Source organism: Cryptotermes secundus, unplaced genomic scaffold (assembly GCF_002891405.2).
Source record: "Cryptotermes secundus unplaced genomic scaffold, Csec_1.0 scaffold49, whole genome shotgun sequence".
NCBI lineage: Eukaryota > Metazoa > Arthropoda > Insecta > Blattodea > Kalotermitidae > Cryptotermes > Cryptotermes secundus.
The window spans coordinates 2,478,491-2,499,188 of NW_019744106.1; the positions used below are offsets into that span (position 1 = coordinate 2,478,491).

Below are 20,698 nucleotides of genomic sequence, written 5' to 3' on the forward strand. Positions count from 1 at the left end.
TATAAAGCAAAATAAAATTATCCATATAACAGGCCCTGGAGGCCCGTAGGGTTATGAGATGTTGAGGGCCCCACCTTTTCTAGACAATCGGCTCATAGATGGCGGTAAGCTTGTCAGCCCTATGCGCCGGCCGCCCTTTACCCCCAAGAACTATGCATCGGATCATGGTAATTCTTACGACGATAGGGAATGAATCTCTCCAAGTCTTTTTGAAAGCCGCCATTGCCTGCTAATCTCAGGGATCTTCGCAACCGTATCACCGCTGCTGTGGCTCTGTCCAACCGCGATATGCTGGCGCGGGTGTAGGACGGAATGGATTATCGCATAGATGTCTGCCGTATCAGCAAAGGTGGCCACACAGAGCATTTGTAAACTATGTAAAAGAAGTTGGTGAGTTTATCTTTATTTCAGTGTACGTAATGAAATTTGGTATCCGTTGCATAGTTTATTTATTGTAAATTTTCAAAAAATTTCGCGAACTTATGAATAACTCTGTATACGACAGGGTTTTCCCACTAAAATGCTGCATGCCTTTCTTGTCTCATATAATATCCTCATTTCTAGATAATTATAGCTTCCTTATTTTAGATTAATTGACCTAACTGCATTCCGTAATCCATAAATATCGCGATATTGCTTAATACTAAATATCCCGAGCTTTCCGCTTACTTCAAGTTAAATTTTGTTACGGTCAGCTACTTTCTTGAGAAAATTGCACTTGGACGTTTGTGACATGCATTATATTCTTAAATAAAACATTACGTTTTATTCAATGAATCGGTAATTAAAAAGACAAATGAAGCTAATGGGCTTTCATTGAATAAAGTTCTCGCCTAGTATGGAAAATATATATGAATTTTAATGGCCATAAGGGTCTACCGTCTACCTCTATTCTGTCCTGAACCAGGTCATCAGATTTTCCAACTAAATTTGTGTATGCTTTTATCATCGCTCCAATACGTTCTACGTGTATCGCCAATCTAATCCTCTTTAATTCGCTCGCCTTAATATCGAATTATGAATAGTACGAGTAATGAAATTTCTCATTATGCAATTCTCCCTCTCCCCCTGTTACTTCCTCTCCCGTATGTCCAAACATTGCTCCTTAGTACTGTTTCTCTAGGCATTAGAGACCAAGCTTCAAACCAGTGAAAATTAAGATAAAATTATAATTCTGCATAAATTCATCTTTGCGGTTTTAAATAGGACATTGAAGGACGAATATTTCCGAACTGAATATTACTGGAAGTCCCTTATCTAAAGTCCGGAAAATTCTTATACTGTACATTCCCTGCAGCGGCTGCTGTAGAAGTTGGTTGAGAGTCGGAAATGCTGAACCATAATTAGCAGCAAGTTCTGTTAGCGGGAAAATGGTATGGGGAGGTATCCTGAACCGGTGAGGTTGAAGGGAAGTTAAAGATTCAGTAGGAAGAGCTAAAATTAAAAAGAAATCGGCACTCCTTGGGCGAATTTAAATATTTAGCAAGGAAGATGGTCACTAACATCCTTTTGAATTATGGTACGAATTTGCTGAAACAGTCTGGGATAAAGTTTCAGTACAGTATTCGAAAATCAGCTTACGTTCTCACCAGAGTCTAGTCATGACTCATCTCAATGGAATTCATGTCCATCTTACTTACTTACTTACTTACTTACTTACTCATGGAGCTGAGCCCTTCTGGAGGAGCCGCCAATTCTGCAGTTACTCAAGAATTTCCCAGCATTTTATGGAACCCGAAGGTTCATTACCGTGTTCACAAGAGCCCTTCTCTGCTCCCTATCCTGAGCCAGATCTATCCAATCCATACCATCCGATCCTATCTCTCTAAGTTCCATTCTAATATTGTTCACCCACCTACGCCTTGGTCTTCCCAGTGATCTCTTTCCTTCTGGCTTTCCCACCAATATCCTATACGCATTCCTCATCTCCCCCATTCGTGCTACATGCCCTGTCCACCTCATCCTCCTTGACTTGATCCATCTTATTTGTTATAAATACTGTTTGTAATTGATTGTCTACGCTCGTCACAATAAATCCTGTTAACGTCAAGAGAAAACGCGTTTCGACTTGTGTACTATATTCCATGCCACTTATGTCGTAGTTCTTAACCACTGCCACTTGTATGATGTGTAATACAATCCTCTGTTCCCCCACTGCTCATGATTATCTCTCATTGTATTTATTTCGAAAATTATGTTATTTTGATTAGTATGTTGTTTATTTATGTTTGACTTTTCCCTATTAGATATCATATGTAAAATTATTGGCGGAAATTTCAGAAAACCCATTAAATGTTGATGTTAATGTATAATGATTATCTTTTTATTACTCTTTTTTCTGGCGCAACCAGCGCTGTAATATTGGTACCACTGTTCAGAAGTTATTTCATTACAGATCGTCGGCAGATATTGATTTCTATATACGTCCGTGTAGTTCGGGTCGGCAGAATTTGGTCGTTATAAACAAATGTTCCAAATATATATATGACGCACATTCTAGCCACTCGCTCACCAGAAATACGTGTCGAAACAGACAGGTACACCAGTATGAGCTGTTTCTTCATAGTCTTACAGTAGAAATGAAAACGACGTGCTCGAGTGTGTTTCTTCATCCTGGCTTCTCGTTCGAGATAATTTCGATCTGCCTCTTATTCAACACGGAGAAGTTACAGTAACAGACGCAATTTACAGATATTTCACGGAGATGACGTCGGTTTATTCTAATTACACTACTGTCCACACGGTTGGAAACTTTGATCGACGGAAAAACTAGCTGCATCTTTGTTTAATATTCATATTTTAAGATTTCTCATACATAACCTCCGAGGGCGCACGGTAGCGTAGTTGTTTGGGGCACTGTGCTACAAGCCGGAAGGTCGCGGGTTCAAGTCCCGATGAATTCATTGGGTTTTTTTCTATTGACCTAATCTTTCCAGCCGCACTCAGCCTTTAACAGAAATGAGTACCAGGGATTCATTAAATGATTTTCCTGGGGAGTAAAGCGCGGCCGGCGCGTAAGGCTGACAACCTTACCGCCATCTGTGAGCCGATTGTTTAGAAAATGTGAGAGCGTCGACGTCTCACAACCTTATGGGCCTCCACGGCCTGTTACAGAGAGAGCTTTACAATTTTTTTTTTTTACTTTACTCCGCATTGGTCATACCTATGTGACGCAACAGAGTGACGCACAGTTAACAGTACGACATATCTCATGTGACCATTTTATGTTGACAACGGCCGTACTCTTCACATGCAGTGCAGCTTAGAGTACTTTCTCCGAGATGACAATTGCAGTGTGGGTGCGGTTTCACTATATTTTAAGCAACACTGAACTCACTAATTCAGTACAATATGACTCTTACTTCTTCAACAACTGATATTTTCACGTGATACATGTGCAAGGAACTTGTGTATGTGTGTATGTATATATGCGTATATGTACATGTGAAACCTCACTTTATCAACGTTTTTACAGTTTTATGTCTAATGAATGAATGCTAAAACCTTGCTTTTCTTTCTTTCAGAATTTTATTTTGTTTCTTCCCTTGGCGCTACAGCCCCAATTTTGGCCTTGGCCTACCTCCATGAAACTCTCCGTTTCACTTCGGTTTATTAGTTCTTTGACATTCGGTAGGACGCCTTGGGCGGTTGATCAGCTCGTCGCAAGGCCTCTACCTGTACACAAATACAGAAAACGCACACACACACAAACACCAAACATTCATGCCCTGTGTGGTGTTCGAACCCACGGTCCAGGCTTCAGAGCGAGCAAAGTCATTGCATGACTTAGACCTCTCGGCTACCGTGAGCGGCTCAGAATTTTGTTTATACGAGTATCTTAATAATTCACGTTCAGTTGCTCTCCTTTACATTTTATAAGTTCGATTTATATATATATATCTTTTAGACACGCTTAAATAACCGAAGATACCATCACGCCTCTAAACACAGTCGTTGTTGTCTTCTCCTTTATCATCATCATCATCATCATCATCATCATCATCATCATTCTCCACTTATAAATGTTAACTAACAGAAGGTTGATATAAGTGTGAATAGCATGCCTATTTGAGATCAGCTGCCTTTGATATTTTTCAGTTTTCTGTTTTCTATCATATGAATATGGCGACCGTCAGACATTTGTTCGTTTATTTATTTTAGCAGAGACGTAATTTACATAGGGTAAGCCCGCATCTCTTAACGCCATTTTAAGATGATATGAATACGATGGACATGTTTATTACAAGAAATGACACTTAATATCTGCACATGCCTTTATATACTCCGGGCTTCCATTGGTGTGACAAATGTTCCAAATGTCAGTCTTCAGCTTCGATTTACATTCTTGCCAATCTCATTTCGTGGAACGTGACAAAGAGTGTTTCGATCACTGATGCGTGACGTGTCGATAATGTGACGAATTTTATCGTGATCTGTATCATCCTTGCTTTATAAAAACAAAGGTCTTTCATGTACCCCAAACGCGGGAGTCAAGAGGCTGAGAGCCGGTGATCGCGGTGGTCAGTTCTGCCGCTCCTTTTAGCCCAATTCAGTTCTGCCCCTTCTCTTGGGTTAATTCGGTTCTGCCGCTCCTCTTGGCCAAATTCAGTTCTGCGTCGCGTGTTGACTAAGATACATGGGCGCCCCATGAAAAATTGTTTAGAATCATTAAGTAAAATTTCTTATTACAATAAAAGTGTTTATATTATTTGATACAAATTAAATCTGCCAAGCCCCCTAACCTTTCATTATCATACCTATATTGATGTAATATTTTTTATTTGGAATGTTCTCGGAAATATCCTCATGATATTATGACATAAAGTCGTGGAACACATTGTATTCTGTAGGCTATTTTAGTTACATGCATAGCAACAGTGACGAGCTTTCAGATTACACTGAGATGTTTGATTCAGTTCAAATCTATATCACTTCTAATAACGCGCAGAAATTAATCAGTATATGATATAATTCTTAGTGCATAGTTTCTGAAAATATTGTTGTATTTATTTAAGCATTTGAAATGGGATTAGAAGTCACAAGTTCTCCTAAGAACGTACCATTTGATGAGATACGAGTTCTCACTGCAGTGGATAGAGAGTCTAGTATCTTATTGGATATGCCGCTGTGTAATCTTGTATAAGTTCACGGACGTTTCGGGAAATTATGCTGTCACTCTCTTCAGGGTCAAAATTAAGCTTAGCACGCACAGAGCAGAGTTATTACAAGTATTACCAAATTGTTTTATTAAGATACCAAAAATAAATAATAATATATCGGAGGGGTAAGTAGCACTCATGGGTAAAATAAACATATGCAAATATTTGATATGAAAACTTTAAGACATGAGTTTTATGAGATTTAGAGACGATGACGTTTTTACAAAAAATAGGAAGTGAAAATTTTGTGTCTTTTATGACATTTCATTCAAAGTATGTACGAGTATATACTGTCCAGCTAAGTAACTACAAACTCTAATGTGAAGCGAGCATTTAGGCTACTTTTGCAGTAAAGGTTTGATTAAAAGTCAACAATTGAAAAGGAGTACAAACATCTAAATTGATTTATTACTAGATAAATTTGCTGCAGACGACTTCAACAGCAATAATTTTCCAAAACGAGACAGGGTGTAAATTAGGATACTGGAGAGCGCTACTAAATGCCCGGCCTTTGATTTATTGAACAATTCTGATTCAAGTTACACAGGCTGGAAAACATTGCCAATAATAAAGGTTTAAGGAAATGGGATCATTCCTAGACATCTAAAAGCAGTCAGTAAGACACGGGATCACGTAAATAGTCTAGTAAAAGTCATTTGCGCTTCATGATCCAAACAAATCCGTCGGTATTTCGAAAATGTGTGTTATATTCGGGCAAAAAGTGTCTCACTCCTTATACCAGTGTCTTATCTCTCATATTTCTAAGGATGCGAGTGTCTGCTTGTTCCTTCTTTGCAAATTAACACCTCGTTACACCTCTTTGGATCAAGTTTGGCATGATGGTAGAAGACATCCCGGGGAAGTGTTTAGGTACTTCACCCTCCAACCCCTCCAAATTATAAACTCCAGAAAAACAATGTATTTTCTTGTTCTTCCAAGACCACTCGTCCTAGCACATAGAGACCCTTGTGTTCGACAGAGCTCAGAAAAATAAAGAGAAGACTTTCATAATCGGTGAGGGACTGTCAGCTTCTAAAGAAGGAATATTAACTTACAAGCCTGTTCCAGTAGAGATAACAGGAGTCTGCAACTGCTCACATTGACAGAGCCCCTTAAGGCTCGTGTGAGGTTATTTTGAGAGCGCAACAAACATAAATCTCTGGTTTTTGAGACGACTTCTTGAGCACGTGTTCCTCTTCTTCAAGAATCAAAATAATTGGCAACAGACAGTGTTTAAGAAATGTACACTGTTTGATTTCTTCTATCCATACTCACCTTTTTGCTGGTAGTCATAATTTTCGTAGAAGCATAACGTAACTGCTAGAATAAAAATGCGTTAAATTTTTATGACTAGCTAAATTATTGAAGTATGTAGTGGTCCCAGGTCCGAATATAGATGAGACACAAAATGACAAAAACAATCTGAGCCAGGTACCAACTTCATAAGGGATTTCAAACCGTGCTTCCCAAAACTTCAGTTCAAAAATGTGGGTTATAATGTACATTGTCTTTCTGATAGACCGATCCTACTTTTCTACAGCCCGTTTTCAATAATTCTTAATACAGTATATTCAAAATCAGATAAGAAATATTTCCCTCTTTTGAGTCATCCTAGTCTCCTGCATGACTCCACCTGTTTGTCTGTATAATGTATCTGTGAACACTATAATTGTCAGATGGTAGTTTCTCGCAAAATTAGGGATCAATATGACTGTCATGTCAGTGGAGGAAATCTCAGCTTATATATATATCAATTTCTGACTGTTTTGAAATGACGAACTTCGTAACAGAGTTGAGTTACGTGAAGGAAACCCACGCTTCTACAGATCTTTTTCTCAATAGTTCTCCAGCCCATTCAGGGCCCTGGTCTCTTACTCAGTTCCGTAATCATTTTTCACAGACGGTAGGACTCCTTGGATGAGTGATCAGCTAGTCGCAAGGCCTCTACCCAAACACAGAATAAACATATACACACACCAAACATCCATGCCTTAATTGGAATTCGAACCCACTATCCCAACGTTCGAGCGAGAGAAGACAGTTCATGCCTTAGACTAAGCGGCTATTTTGACCTGCTTGTGCATAATTATAGGCCCTTCCATTATATCAGTGTTTATTAAGATAATCCTGTATTTAAACATCATGTAGCATTACTATATCCAATACTGTTTATTGTACTACACAGTCCGTCAACAATGCAAGAAATTGTTCCTCCTTTCTTCCACTTTCACTTTCGACACAACAGGTTTCGGCCCTAAATGACCATCTTCAGGTGTCTTGCTGTGCCAAAACTGCTGCACTGCACTAATATTATCCATTCGTCATGTATGTGACTGTACGCTTCATGATTTAAAACGTCAAGTCATAGTCTAACTAGTCTGTACTAAAATAGCACACGTTGTAGTTAACTTAAATTAAATCAAATAAAATCTATTAGAATTTTCTATTAAAATTTCCTTTAAATGTTTGTAAAATTTTTATTACACCTCACAAGGGGCCTTGTCCACTTGAATTGATCTGTATCTTTTCTTCGGATGTTTTATTGCGGCAGCCTGTTTTATATTCGTAAGCCCTTTGTTGTGTCATGTCTGCAATCTGTAATTTTGCCCCTTGTTTGTGCGTTGTTCCCTCTAGCAGCGTGTGGTGTTACCTTCACTTGTCACCTGGGAGCCTCGACGTTTCACAACCCCATGGGCCTCCACGGCGTGTTACAGGGGTAGTTTTACTTTCACTTTATATATATATATATAGTTTTTACCACCAGGCCGACGGACTGCATAGTCCTTCGATACGCGTCAGAGATTCTGCGATGTGTACAGTATCCTGCCCCTAGCTTCCTACTTACCCAGGCCTCGAACACGCCATGTACAATTTTGGACGAATCAGTTCACCGAGAAATAACTTACAGCTGCTCGTATATTTTGTGATTCCAGATCAGCAAAGGTTGGATTCTGGGCCCCGAGCTGTGCGACATGTGGACATCTAGCGATGTTCTATGCTGCACCGCTTCCATACTCCACCTGGTCGCTATCGCTGTAGATAGGTGAGATTCTGTGCATTCATATAACATTCGTCCAGCTATGTAATGTAACGTCCTGTGATACAGAAATTTATCTCATTTCCTCAAACAGAATGTTCGTTGTTATATCGGCCATACCGCCGTAGAACCCGTCGTAAACTATTGGTATTAAGAAGAAAGTAGTCTTCTGGGACGTGGCACCGTGTAGATGTGGTGTTAGCCGACGTTTCGGAGGAACGTATCGCCTCCATCTTCAGGATAGAAGGAAAAATAAGAAATCCACAAGCGAAAAGACCGTGAGAACCGGTACTGGAAATAAACACAGCTATGTGAGAGCAGTGAAAAGGGGGGACAACCGAGATATCAAGTTTTATACTCATACAGCTTTCCTTCTTAATCATACAGCTTTCCTTCTCAATCATACAGCTTTCCTTCTCAATCATACAGCTTTCCTTCTTAATTTGCTGAAATTACGCAACTGTTAATACATATGCTCTTTCATTGTACGTTTTTGCCCTATGGGATCTCTTCTTGTTTCATGGCGCTCGCTGGATAGAATAAAACTTTCAATCAGAAATAAAAGACCAAAAAACACTTGTTTAACTGTATGGGGAGTTTTTCTTCAAACTTTTCCTATAATATTACATAACGAAGGTTTCCTTAAGTAGACTCAACTTAGTAAGCTTCCTCTATTGTTACAGAAATACGATATGTGTTGAGTGATTCCTCGAATACAAATACTTTATGAAACTTCACAACAACCAATAAATTGTTGTTGTGGGATATTTGAAAATTGGTTGGCTGTGAAGTATGGGCATACTTTTTGAAAAAGAGAGATATACATAATTGGAAAGTACATGTAATCACATCGAAATTACCATCATTTGCTGTTCGTTTGCCTTGAAACATTAATTCTTATCACTTTGACATTGAGCTGTGGAAATTAAGTAGGCCTGCCTATCTTACGAATAATTCATCATGTAATTCAGTGATTAAAGATCTAAATTGCGAACGTTATAATGACATTACAACGCTCGCGTCCAAAAAGGAAGGACACATCACAAGATACAGTATACAAAAATATAGGAAAAATGACTCCCATAGTGGAAGAACCATACAATACGCGAGTTTGAATTAAGACGCATAAGATGAATAATCTTAACAAGTTTTAGTATATACAAATTTTATTATACTTGATGAAGAATGTACATTTTAATAATTTTATGAAAGACACATGATGGCAAACAATGCAATAGCTTAGCGTAAATAAAGCATTTGAAGATGGCACAATGTTGCCGAAACATGTAGTCAAGTGACATGTTAAACTGAGTGCACTACAAGACGGCCATTACATACATATCATGGATTTTATTTTGGATACCTTTCATCCGAAAACCCTGTACTTCTATTTCGCAACAAATAACATTTAGTCCTGACTAAATTACCGTAAACATTAAGTAACTGAAGAATTTTGTATTTCGGGATACGAGTACAATGCCATATAGTCCGTTGAAAATAAACCGACGTTTCGAAGGAACGTTCCCGCCGCCGACTTCAGGGACTAAGAATATGATAAGCAAGAAACCAGCATCAAGCAGATAACAAGACCCTGCTGGGTTCTTGCTGCGCTTATATTCCGACACTGAAAATGGAGGAGACATATTCCCCGGAAACGTCGGTCGACTTTAAACCGAATATATGGCCGTATATCCAGAAGATATATCTCTTTATAACCACAGTTGTGAGACCTTCAAATCCCACATTAAATGACTGCTTTTACATCAAAATTAATACTTGGATTTTGTGAAGTTATAGAATATGTTCCACGTCTTTAATTAAAACGATTTTGAGTTCTTATTTAGAATTTTGAAATTAGTTGCTCTATTCATTTCCTAACTTCTATACAAGACCATTTACTCATATTGAAATTTTCACAACGGTAATTGTTCAGCTTATAATCTTCTGGGTTGCGACACTTTGTTGTCCTGAAAGATACCAAAATTTCGGAAAAAAAGTTCTGGCTCCATTCTCATGGCTGAAAGAAGTAAGCTTAGAAATTGGCTTGATTATGTAGGCATTACGAAGATCAATTTGCTTACCCCTTCGTAGAGACCTCAGTGGACACCTTCTATACACTTTTCTATAACGGATCCAGTCCCTCAACCTACACATTTTAGCCCTGAAAATGGATGCAAACTACTCCCCGAAAACGTCAGTATCCTATAGAAACTCCGTGGCTTTAGCCCGCAAGCGAATATACCGGCCCAGCGACCACCGGTTGTCGGCGAAGTTAGTGCCAACTGTAACGGATAGAGGGTGTCCTGTGGTCAGCGCAACGAATCCCCACGGCCGTTAATTTCGGTTTTCTAGACCGGAGTCGCTACTTTTCGATTCAAGTAGCTCCTCAGTTATTCTCACGAGGCTGAGTGGATATGGTAGCGCCGGGAATCGAACCCGGAACCTCTGGATCTGTAGCCAGGAACTCTAACCACTAGACCACAGAGGCGGTCAGCAGTATCCTGTAAGACTGCAATATATCACAACCCAGATGACCACAATCAAAATATTTATTTTTTTCAGAAGCCTTTTAATGAGCCGAATTTTTTACAGAACCAGCTATTGAAGAATAGGGTCTAGGAATGTGATATATGCCGTGGGTTGAGATACTATTGGCGTGCCTATGTACTATTATTCTGCATGGGCAGTTCCTTCACATTTGTTGTCAACTGAAATATGGTGATGGCGCCAAACGTTGATATTTTATCTGAATAATTAACACAGTCGAAATCTGCAGTAATGGAAATTATACCCAGAACTTATTAAGTGAATTACGTAATTATTAATTTACTAGGCATTCCGCTTCGCGCACTCACAATGAAATCATAACATTAATTACTGAAAAAAATATAAAATATGGGCACCATGAGTGTTTTCTAATTAACATTTTTCCATGAAAATGACGACAGTTGAAGACAGAGAGACTATTGTTCACATGTCCACTTATCGGCAGAATTAGTATTAGATACAGCCAGTATGTACTGCCCCCTGTTAACGAACTCTATTGGCACTATTTCGTTCCATAACAATTTTGTGTATAGAGAATTAATGCCAATTTATCTCCCCACGTCAGTTGTAATATTTTAATAAAATATTTGCCCTTAATTATGTTTGAGGTTGGCCGTGCCATAGCTCAGGCGGTTTTTTTATTGCTAGTGGGATGGGACTAAGTCCCTTGTACTACGACCACTTCTGGCCTATTGTACCAGCCCCAGATGATAGGTGAGGGTGATTGTGGAGCAATTGGTGAAATTAAGATTGGNTCTGAGTAGTTCGGTTTCTCCTGCCAATTATCGTTCCAGCGAAGGCTCCACATTCATCATCATCTATCATTCGGTTCTGGTAAAATAGGCCAGTTAGTGGCCGACGTGCCAAGCGGACTCAGTCTCACTTCAACACAAAAAACTAAAAAGAAAAACTAAAACTATGTTTGAGGCTCACGGTGGTGAATTTGAAGAGAATGATATTCTGCTATATGACGCCGTATATTCTGACAGCGATTTACCGATGTTTTCTGTTGTTTTTTCCCTGTCTTACTGTTCGACTCTGAAGGTGGAGGCAATATATTCTTCCGAAACGTTAGTAAACCTTTACCAGACTACATTTCATCACATCCCAGAAGATAATACTCTTCAGGTCACATAAGGTTTATGAGGATATTCTTTTCATTATCGGTAATTTTGAAGGAAACTAGTCGGTAACTTAAAATATTTCGACTTCGTGGCTCTGAGAGACAGATGTGTGAAACGTACGTAGTAACATGTCCTCTAAGCAGATACACGTATGTCTGATCCTGAGGGCCCTGAGTACTGTACACCATATGAGAACATCTTTATAATCATAATTTGTGCCTCTACCAGAGCTGGTTACATGGTAGAATACAAAGAGTTTGATCAGAACTCATGACACCAGACATTATTCTGCTCTGTTTCATGAAGTGTTACGTCAAATGACGTATGCATCAGTGATTAGCAGGAACAGCCATTTGATATAGCGTGACGTTTGACACGCTGAATGTGCTGTTGAAACTGTTCCTATAATTTGTATCCTCACAGCTCTATTCATTACAGTGGCAGAACCATAACACCATATGTACACTTGCAAATAAGGTTCACTTTGCTATGACCTTATACATCAAAGTGTACTTAACTGAGAGTTAAATTAGGACACTGAACTGTCTGTTCATTGTGTCTGTCTAATTGGCTACTGGCACTGCATAATTACAGCCTGAATTATCAACTGCCCTATTTGATCATAAGGTCACGAGGTTTGTACACGAACTGTCCATATAAATTCCCACATTGCTTCATAAGAAGTCAGCATACAGGGATATGGCGGTACCCATATCACATTTCAGGTTCTCAGAACGGAAGTTATGAAGCTTTCTACCTTCTGGAACGCAACGTCGTGTAGTACCATGAAATTCAATCGATGTTTCGGAAGAATATTTCGCATACATCTTCAGAGCGTCGGCGGTTGTAGGGAATTAACGGCAATACAAGTCTACGTACTTTTGGGTTATATTATGAAAACAAATGTTTTTCAATACAGATTCTCCAAGTGACTGATTGTAGTGGTATTGGTCATTTGATAGCTTACGTGCAATAAGTTGAGGATAAAACAATTAAGACATTCTTTTCTATAAACCTGTAAAAAAACGAAAAACAGCGAAAGAACTCTTCAAAATTGTTGATGATTTCGTGAAGGAAGAAGCATAAAATGACCATGCTGTGTTGGAGTATGCATGGATGAAGAAGCTCTTGTAAAGGCTGGAAATTAAAAGGACTGGAACCAGAAGCTAAGTGCACATACTGCGTGACACATTGTGAATCACTGACTACGAGGAAATTATATCCAGAACTGAGTGAAGTTATGGATGCAGTGATCAGAACTGTAAAGTACATGAAGACTTTCCTATAGATTCCAGAATTTTTGCAGAATTACGCGAGGAAATGTGGTCACAGTATCAGTCACCCTTGTTTTACCGTAATTCTCGTTGGGTGTCAGGAGGAAGCGTTGTGACAAGTGTTTACAACTTGCGAGGAGTAGCAAGCCTGAAAAATGTGCTAGAAGATACCGCAAAAGCAGTACACTAAACCACACAGTAGACAGTAAGCATAATTTACAACACCGCTGCTGCACATGGAAATGAAGTAGATCCTGGTGGGACAAGTGTTTGTCATAATTTGGGATTTTTGTTTACATATTACAGGTTTGTTTATAGAGCATATATCTCATCTGTTGTGCCGGTCACGGTAGCCGAGCGGTCTAAGGCATGCACTGTCTTCGCTCGCTCGGAAGCCGGGATCGTGGGTTCGAATCCCACTCAGGCCATGGATGTTTGTGTGCGTTTTTCTGTGTTTGTCTACAGGTAGAGGCCTTGCGACGAGCTGATCACCCGCCCAAGGAGTCCTACCGTATGTGTAAGATCAAGAAAAACCGAAGTGAACGGAGTTCATGGAGGTAGGCCTAGGCCCACTGTGGGTGTAGTGCCAAGAAAAAAAAATCTCATCTGTTGCATTTTTTAACAAGTACCTCGTGCCTGAATGCGCTAGCATATTTGGTAGAATTTTACTCAGAGACTAATTAAGTGAACCCCTCCCTGCAATGTTAGAATGCCTCCAGGTTCACTACATGGGACAGAATTGATTATTTCAAAAGTAAAAATACTGTAGGACGTAAGAAATCTGAATGCATCCAATATTTTAATTTTCTCTTTTAAGTGTCTGCAAGAGATTTCGAGTATGTGGGTATCAGAGACATTATCCAGTGCTTAAATGTATTTTTGCTCATTCCCTTCTGTTACAGATGAAAGATTCTGGATGACAAATCCATTTTCATTTAGGGATATGCCCGAATATATGTATATGCAAAGCTTAGAAACTTCTATAGATTTCACACAAACATAAATTTAGTGAACTACCATTGGCTGAATCCTGGTGCAGATGCAATCAGGGATATCCAGACTTGTCTAACATGCTGCACTTAAATATCTCCCCTTTTCCACAGTCAATCTGTGTGAAGATACATTTTCTGGGTGAAGGACCACAAAACAAAGTATCTCATATGATGTTGCGCCCGACATCAACTTACAACTCTCAACAGTCACTCAAAATTTTGGGATTTATTTTGATAAAAAAAAACAGGACAGTTCCTTTGCACTAATAAACTGTAGCTTGAGAAGTTCCTCCGTTTTGTTAATTTAGATAAGTAATTAAAGTAAAGATATCCCTGTAACAGGCCGTGGAGGTCCACAGGGTTATGAGATGTTGAGGTTCCCACATTTTCTAGACAATCGACTCATAAATGGCGGCAAGGTTGTCAGCCCTACGCGCCGGCCGCCCTTTATCCCAATGAATATTCCAAGAATATTCCTGGTGCTCATTTCTGTTAGAGGCTGAGTCGACCCCAGGGCCATAGTGCGGCCGGAAGGATTACGTCTATTGAAAAAATCCAAAGATCTCATCGGGACTTGAACCCGCGACCTTCCGGCTTGTAGCACAGTGCCTGAACCAACTACGCTACCGAGTGCCGTTAGACTAATTCTTTTTAAAAGCTAAAAACTCAAAGACATTATTAAAACAATGTTTCGCAAATCAGAAAGTTGAAAATAAACTTTTCAAACCAGCAAAATCAGTTCGATTACATCGTGTGTCAGTATGTCATATTAGAATTTCTTTTTGTTTTAGATTAATTGAAACATATATCTCCATCTTTAATTCACAGTTTACGAATTTTATTGCCCTGAGGATGTCAAGTTTTGTCGCAAATTAGAGGACACTGCAGGAGAAGTGTAAAATGTAGTAAGAACTGATCTATGAGCTGCATTTGAAGTAAACAAATAACTATTATTAGTGTACACATGTATATTACACCAGAAAGGAAGGTAATCATGGCATAGGTTGGGGGCATGAGGTCTTTACAGACTCTCTAGTTATGCCTGAGTCACCAGGAGCTGATGGCAGTGAAGTGTGTTTGATATTCTATCTGCACGCACCGCGCCACCTTTGCTTGAAATTCGCCCTGGCTATGAAGAGAACCGCCGAAATGTTAAGACTGTTTGGATCCTACTCAAAATAACGGTTTGCCAAAGAGTCTTTCTGAAGAATTCCCCCACTCGAAGGCATTTCCTCCTATTTAATTATAAGGATATATAATTTACAGTATTATTCAATGTATTACTCGAAAACTGATAATCTCGCAATGGAGCGTCCTTATTCAGAAACTAATACAAGAGTTGGAACTTTAATAGTGGCAACACTGCTGTAGAGACGCCATGCAACGGAACCAAATAATGTCGCCTATACCACACGTTAGTTACATGCCTACCTTACCTCAGAGCAAATGGTCAGTTCCCTCAAGGGTTTTGCGATTTAAATATATGAATCTCTAATCACACGTCATGTGTGTTACATGGTTCAGAAATCAGTCTTCTAATATTACGTGGGTAGCAGAAACTGAGGTGCCTCCTCAAAATTACACGCCATACTGTGTTTCAGGTACTGGGCTGTGACAAACGTGGATTACATCCACACGCGAAATGGCACCCGGATTGGAATCATGATTGTGGTAGTGTGGTTGGTGGCTCTCATCGTCTCGCTGGCACCACAGTTTGGCTGGAAGGACCCGGACTACCTGGACCGCATCAACCTGCAGCAGCGGTGTATGGTGAGCCAGGACGTGGCGTACCAGATTTTTGCTACCTGCTCCACGTTCTATGTCCCTCTCCTTGTGATCCTTGTGCTCTACTGGAAGATCTTTCAGACAGCAAGGAAGAGGATACACAGGCGACGGCAACAGAGAACCATAGTAGGTGGAAACAGCGCTCATGGTGGTGGAATTACTAATAAGACTTCTAACAACACACCACCAGCAGCATCAAATTTAAGTACTGGCAGGTTTATAACTAAAAGAAGGTTCAGAAGAATGAAGTCGAATAAGAAATCCTCGGCCGCAGAGGCTCTAGTATCTTCACTGGTACTAGTGGAAGGACATTCCACAGTATCTGTGGATGTTACTGGTGAGGACGATGAGACTCATAAGAGTTCAGACACCAGTGGTGCCTCTGGTGCTGGTGGTGGCAGTGTTGCAGAAAACTTGAAGGATACACGCATTGTTGGTGATGGTGTTGAGGATGATGGTAAAGTAGTAACAACAGCTTTCACTATTTCTAAAAGTATAGTAGAGTCAACTGGTGCTGTTAGTAGTAGGGACGGTGTAGGACCAATAACAGCTACTTCAAATAACGTGTCCCCTGAAAAATCGTCGACGGCAACCACAACTAACAATGGCTCGGCAAGTCATCAGAGCCACATCAGCGATATGAGTCGCGTTGAGATTCTTCAGAGAGAATCTTCCAACGATGCTAAGGACGTAACTGTTGGTGGTGGGAATATTAAAGAGAAGCTGCTGATGACTAATAATCAAAGACGTGATAAGAAAGAAAGTCTTGAAGCAAAGAGGGAGAGGAAAGCTGCCAAGACACTGGCTATCATTACGGGAGCCTTTGTGGTGTGCTGGTTGCCATTCTTTATATTGGCACTTCTAATGCCTCTTTGCGATGCTTGTTATATCAATGACTATATGCAAAGTTTTTTCTTATGGTTAGGGTATTTCAACTCCACATTAAATCCTGTGATCTACACAATTTTCAGTCCAGAATTTCGACAGGCTTTCAAGCGAATTCTTTGCGGCGGTGGAAGGAGATCTAGACCAAGAAATTTTAGACCAGGGAAACTTAGATAGGAACTGTGTCACACTGTTTAGGTAAGAGTTTAAAATAACAAACAATTTTATTAGGGGCTATGGACGATTCATTATACTTTGTAAATAAACATGAAATTTGATGTGTGTGATGAATGTTTCGATTGTTTTGGTGCAAATGGTTAATGACAACGAACTCCGATGTTTCATATTAATATACGTAAACTAAAGTTTCTTGTCAAGGCTTTATATTTCCATAATAATTATTTGTTTTTATTTGAAATATACGAAAGTATATGCTTCATTATATATAAGGGAGAGGAGGAAATTTTACTACCATGTCTTTCCAAGTAGTCATATCTACATATTGGAAATGGTAATTGGCGTCTAGCAGGTTATACTCCAATGTTCATAGATTAAAATTTCGCATTTTAAAGTAAAGAGTGACATTTTAAAATTAATATTAGTTAATAAGTATCGATATATTGATGTCACGAAAATGTAAGCTGTAGGCAGAATGGTTAATCATAAATCTGTATATGAAACAGGATTAGGTAGCTTATTCATATTATAATGGTCTGTTATAAAGGCTATTACTAATTTCGGTGAAACGGGCAAAACTCGTAAGTGTTTTTAAAGTGTAAATAGTAGGTAAGGGCTGTACACGAAATATACTGGCTAAATGAATCGAAAAGGTGCTTTACTCTCATTCATTTTGTAAATGGCATATTTGTGAATAAAGGATGAAGTTAAATCTTATACGTAGAATAGAATAATTCTGTGATACTTTTAATTGGTGCAACCTCCATTATACCTAATATTAGCTCAGTTAAAATTTCAGGTACAGCCTTTGTATTATGTATAATGTAATTATTTTGGGTTAGCGAGAAACAAAATACATAGGTTTTGTTTCGATACTAGAGCTTATGTTGTTCCTGTGGATACAGCCCTTTCAGTGTTAATATAGCTAGAATCTACTGAACACTTACACTTTAAAAAATTTCACGTTAATATTCTAATTTTATTAAAAATATTCCTAATTTCAGCTCTTTACCTTAAATAACATACGTTTCTTGTGTTAACTGGCCTCAAGTACTGTATACATTTAAACGTTTGCATACACAAGAATTTTACCACAAAGTGATTCTTTTTTATTTTAATATTTCAAAGGACGTTGTAATAATAATAATGAAAATGATAATAATAATAATTTAATGTTTTGGAAATCACGTGAGAGTAATTACAGTGAATAGTGTATCCACATTTATTTAAATCAGGGATCATAAATTAGTCTTACAAAATATATGGTATATTCAAAATTAAGGTGGTGCATATTGTATTTAACAAAGTAAGTGTAATAGCCTATCAATTTAGCTAGATTTTAAATAAATAAAATACACCCACTTCATTGCTTTAAATTGAACAAATTGTGATTTATAATGAAAACGTGTAAACATCATACTTCCCGTTACAGTACTTAATAATATTCTTCTAAACATTGGGGTAAAGTGACTGAATACTAAAGGAAAAGGACCTGGAATATTTTGTAGTCTCTTGTTCTTTTCTTACATGTCAGGTTGAAAGTAATTCACACAACCTACACATATCTACTTACAGTGTTCATGTCCCTCTGTTTTTAATTCTGTAAACAAAACATTTCAAATGTTAACAATATTCATTACTAAGGATCAGTCGTACTTAGAGTGTGAGTGAGTCTTTTGTTACTTCAAGTCTGCAGTTGCTGGATGAATGTGCTATGGAAGCAAGCAATTATATGGAACAAAACTAATCAAAATACTATATTTCCATATGTTTAAGTTAAGTAATTAACTCAATTAAGTGTATTCAAGTACATATACTACAGCCCCAGTGGGCCTAGGCCTACCTCCATGAACTTCTCCGTTCACTTCACGTACATATACATGCAAATAAATAAGGAATGTATATAGTCGCAATATGCACACAAGTACTACTCTGATAACATTTGTTTTCGTGAGTAAGCATACTATCCACATGTGCAAATATTTCTGAATTCCATCATGTTGTGTTTTACATACTTTAAAAAGAGGATTTTTAGACTTGCTAGTTTTGTAGAGTTCATGAAACCACAGTGACTACATTGTTTTATTTTAACACCATTTTATAACAAAAAATTCTTTATTAAGAATGTAAATCTAATGTTTTCCAAATGTATAAAGAAACTAATTATCCATAAATTTCCAATCTTCTGACATTAATAAGAATTTAATTTGCAAGGGAAAATATATGCAACAAAGATTTAATCTTACAAAACCAAATTAATTCTAACATACAAAAACTTAAATGAATTAATCATCAATGGATCGTTGTATATTTCTATTTAATACTTGTGTGTGGTGCAGATTCTTGCATATTGGGTAATCATAATATTAGCATAGCTTCATTTTTATCTGGCTATTTATCTTAGGTGTTCAAAGACCAAGAGTTAAATCTGAATACCGCATGCTTCACTTCCATCATAGTAGCTAATGACAATGTAAATGTTATTAGAAAATAGGCATATACCCACCTCCATCATACACTAACATGAATGAGTTAGAAACAGATTCAGTGAATAAAAATATATCCTTTGCCAAAGTTAAGACTGCATAAACGCGCATTTGCACTTTGTTTTGATATAAAACATAATAAGATTTTATAGCACAGAAAGTGCTTGTAAGATAAATGTTATTCACTTATTACTCATATGTATAAAGGAATGTCAATAAATATTTAATTCAAATATCTACCAAGATCATTAGGTTATAGTACAATGTTCATGATCAGTAAAGAATTAACAAAAGGCAGATTAATAGCAGCTTATAATCTGCATGAAAGGAAACAAAATTATTTTCTGTGTTTCGGTTATTACTTATAGATGCTTTTTACAGGTTATGGAGTTGAAATAATTCAAAACTGCTCTTCTTGTTTCATATGACATGAGATTAGCATGGTGGGGGTAGTTGTAAGGAGACAAATTGCGTTCATATATTTTTAATAACAGATTATATTACTGTCATATAAGCCTATAAGTAGGAAGAGTAGGTCCATCTACAGTGAACCTTGTCGATGGAAGAAGGTCTGTGTATTTTTGTGACATTCATAAATATGCAGTGAAAGTTATGAAGACAAATTATCAGACACCACACTCACTACACATGCATCATATTACATGATCAGAATTATAAGTCTATAACAGGACTGACGTTGTAATCAAAGAAATATTTATTAAATGTTAAATACTAAAGATATTTATTTGTGAAAATCCATGCCCAGGTGAATCAAATGCATCATATATTAGTCTGTGTAATGTTGTTGTGTGTGTGTGTTTCATAATATTATTACACTTATTTCCTGTTACATTTATGTTACATCATCCATGCNTTTAATACCAGTAGCATAGTTCTTTCTTCCCAACACCTAGATTGAAACAAAAACTTCAACCTGTGGCCTTCAGAGTTTCATCTTCCAATTTTATCAAAACATACTTCCTAAACTGCTAGAGGTGAAGCTCAGATAGCTGTACCCATAAGCATATCTTACTTTGGTGTGGTGGTGAATTAGATTTATTTCTATGTGTAAATCAAATTTGCACTTTCATTGAAAGAAATAATGGATCGTAGTATATATGTATAAATAACTGAAGAATGGAAGGACATAAATTACTAAAACTACTGATTGACTTTGCACTAGATGAAAAAGGCGAAAGGATAAGAAAGGAAAACAGTACTCACAAGGAATT

The 20,698-nt window shown here is 37.9% G+C and overlaps 1 protein-coding gene across 6 annotated transcripts in view; it reads left to right on the forward strand.

Annotated features, from left to right (window-relative positions):
• The window catches only part of LOC111874353 (5-hydroxytryptamine receptor), a 644,097-nt gene extending 623,764 nt beyond the window's left edge, over positions 1-20,333 (forward strand). For all 6 annotated transcript variants that reach the window (XM_033755419.1, XM_023869793.2, XM_033755421.1 and 3 more), the window contains 2 exons: positions 8,093-8,202; positions 15,735-20,333. In XM_033755419.1, coding sequence (XP_033611310.1) covers positions 8,093-8,202; positions 15,735-16,980 — 1,356 coding nt within the window. In that variant the 3' untranslated portion in view covers positions 16,981-20,333. The remainder of the gene's footprint in view (positions 1-8,092; positions 8,203-15,734) is intronic.
• The last annotated feature ends 365 nt before the right edge of the window (positions 20,334-20,698 follow it).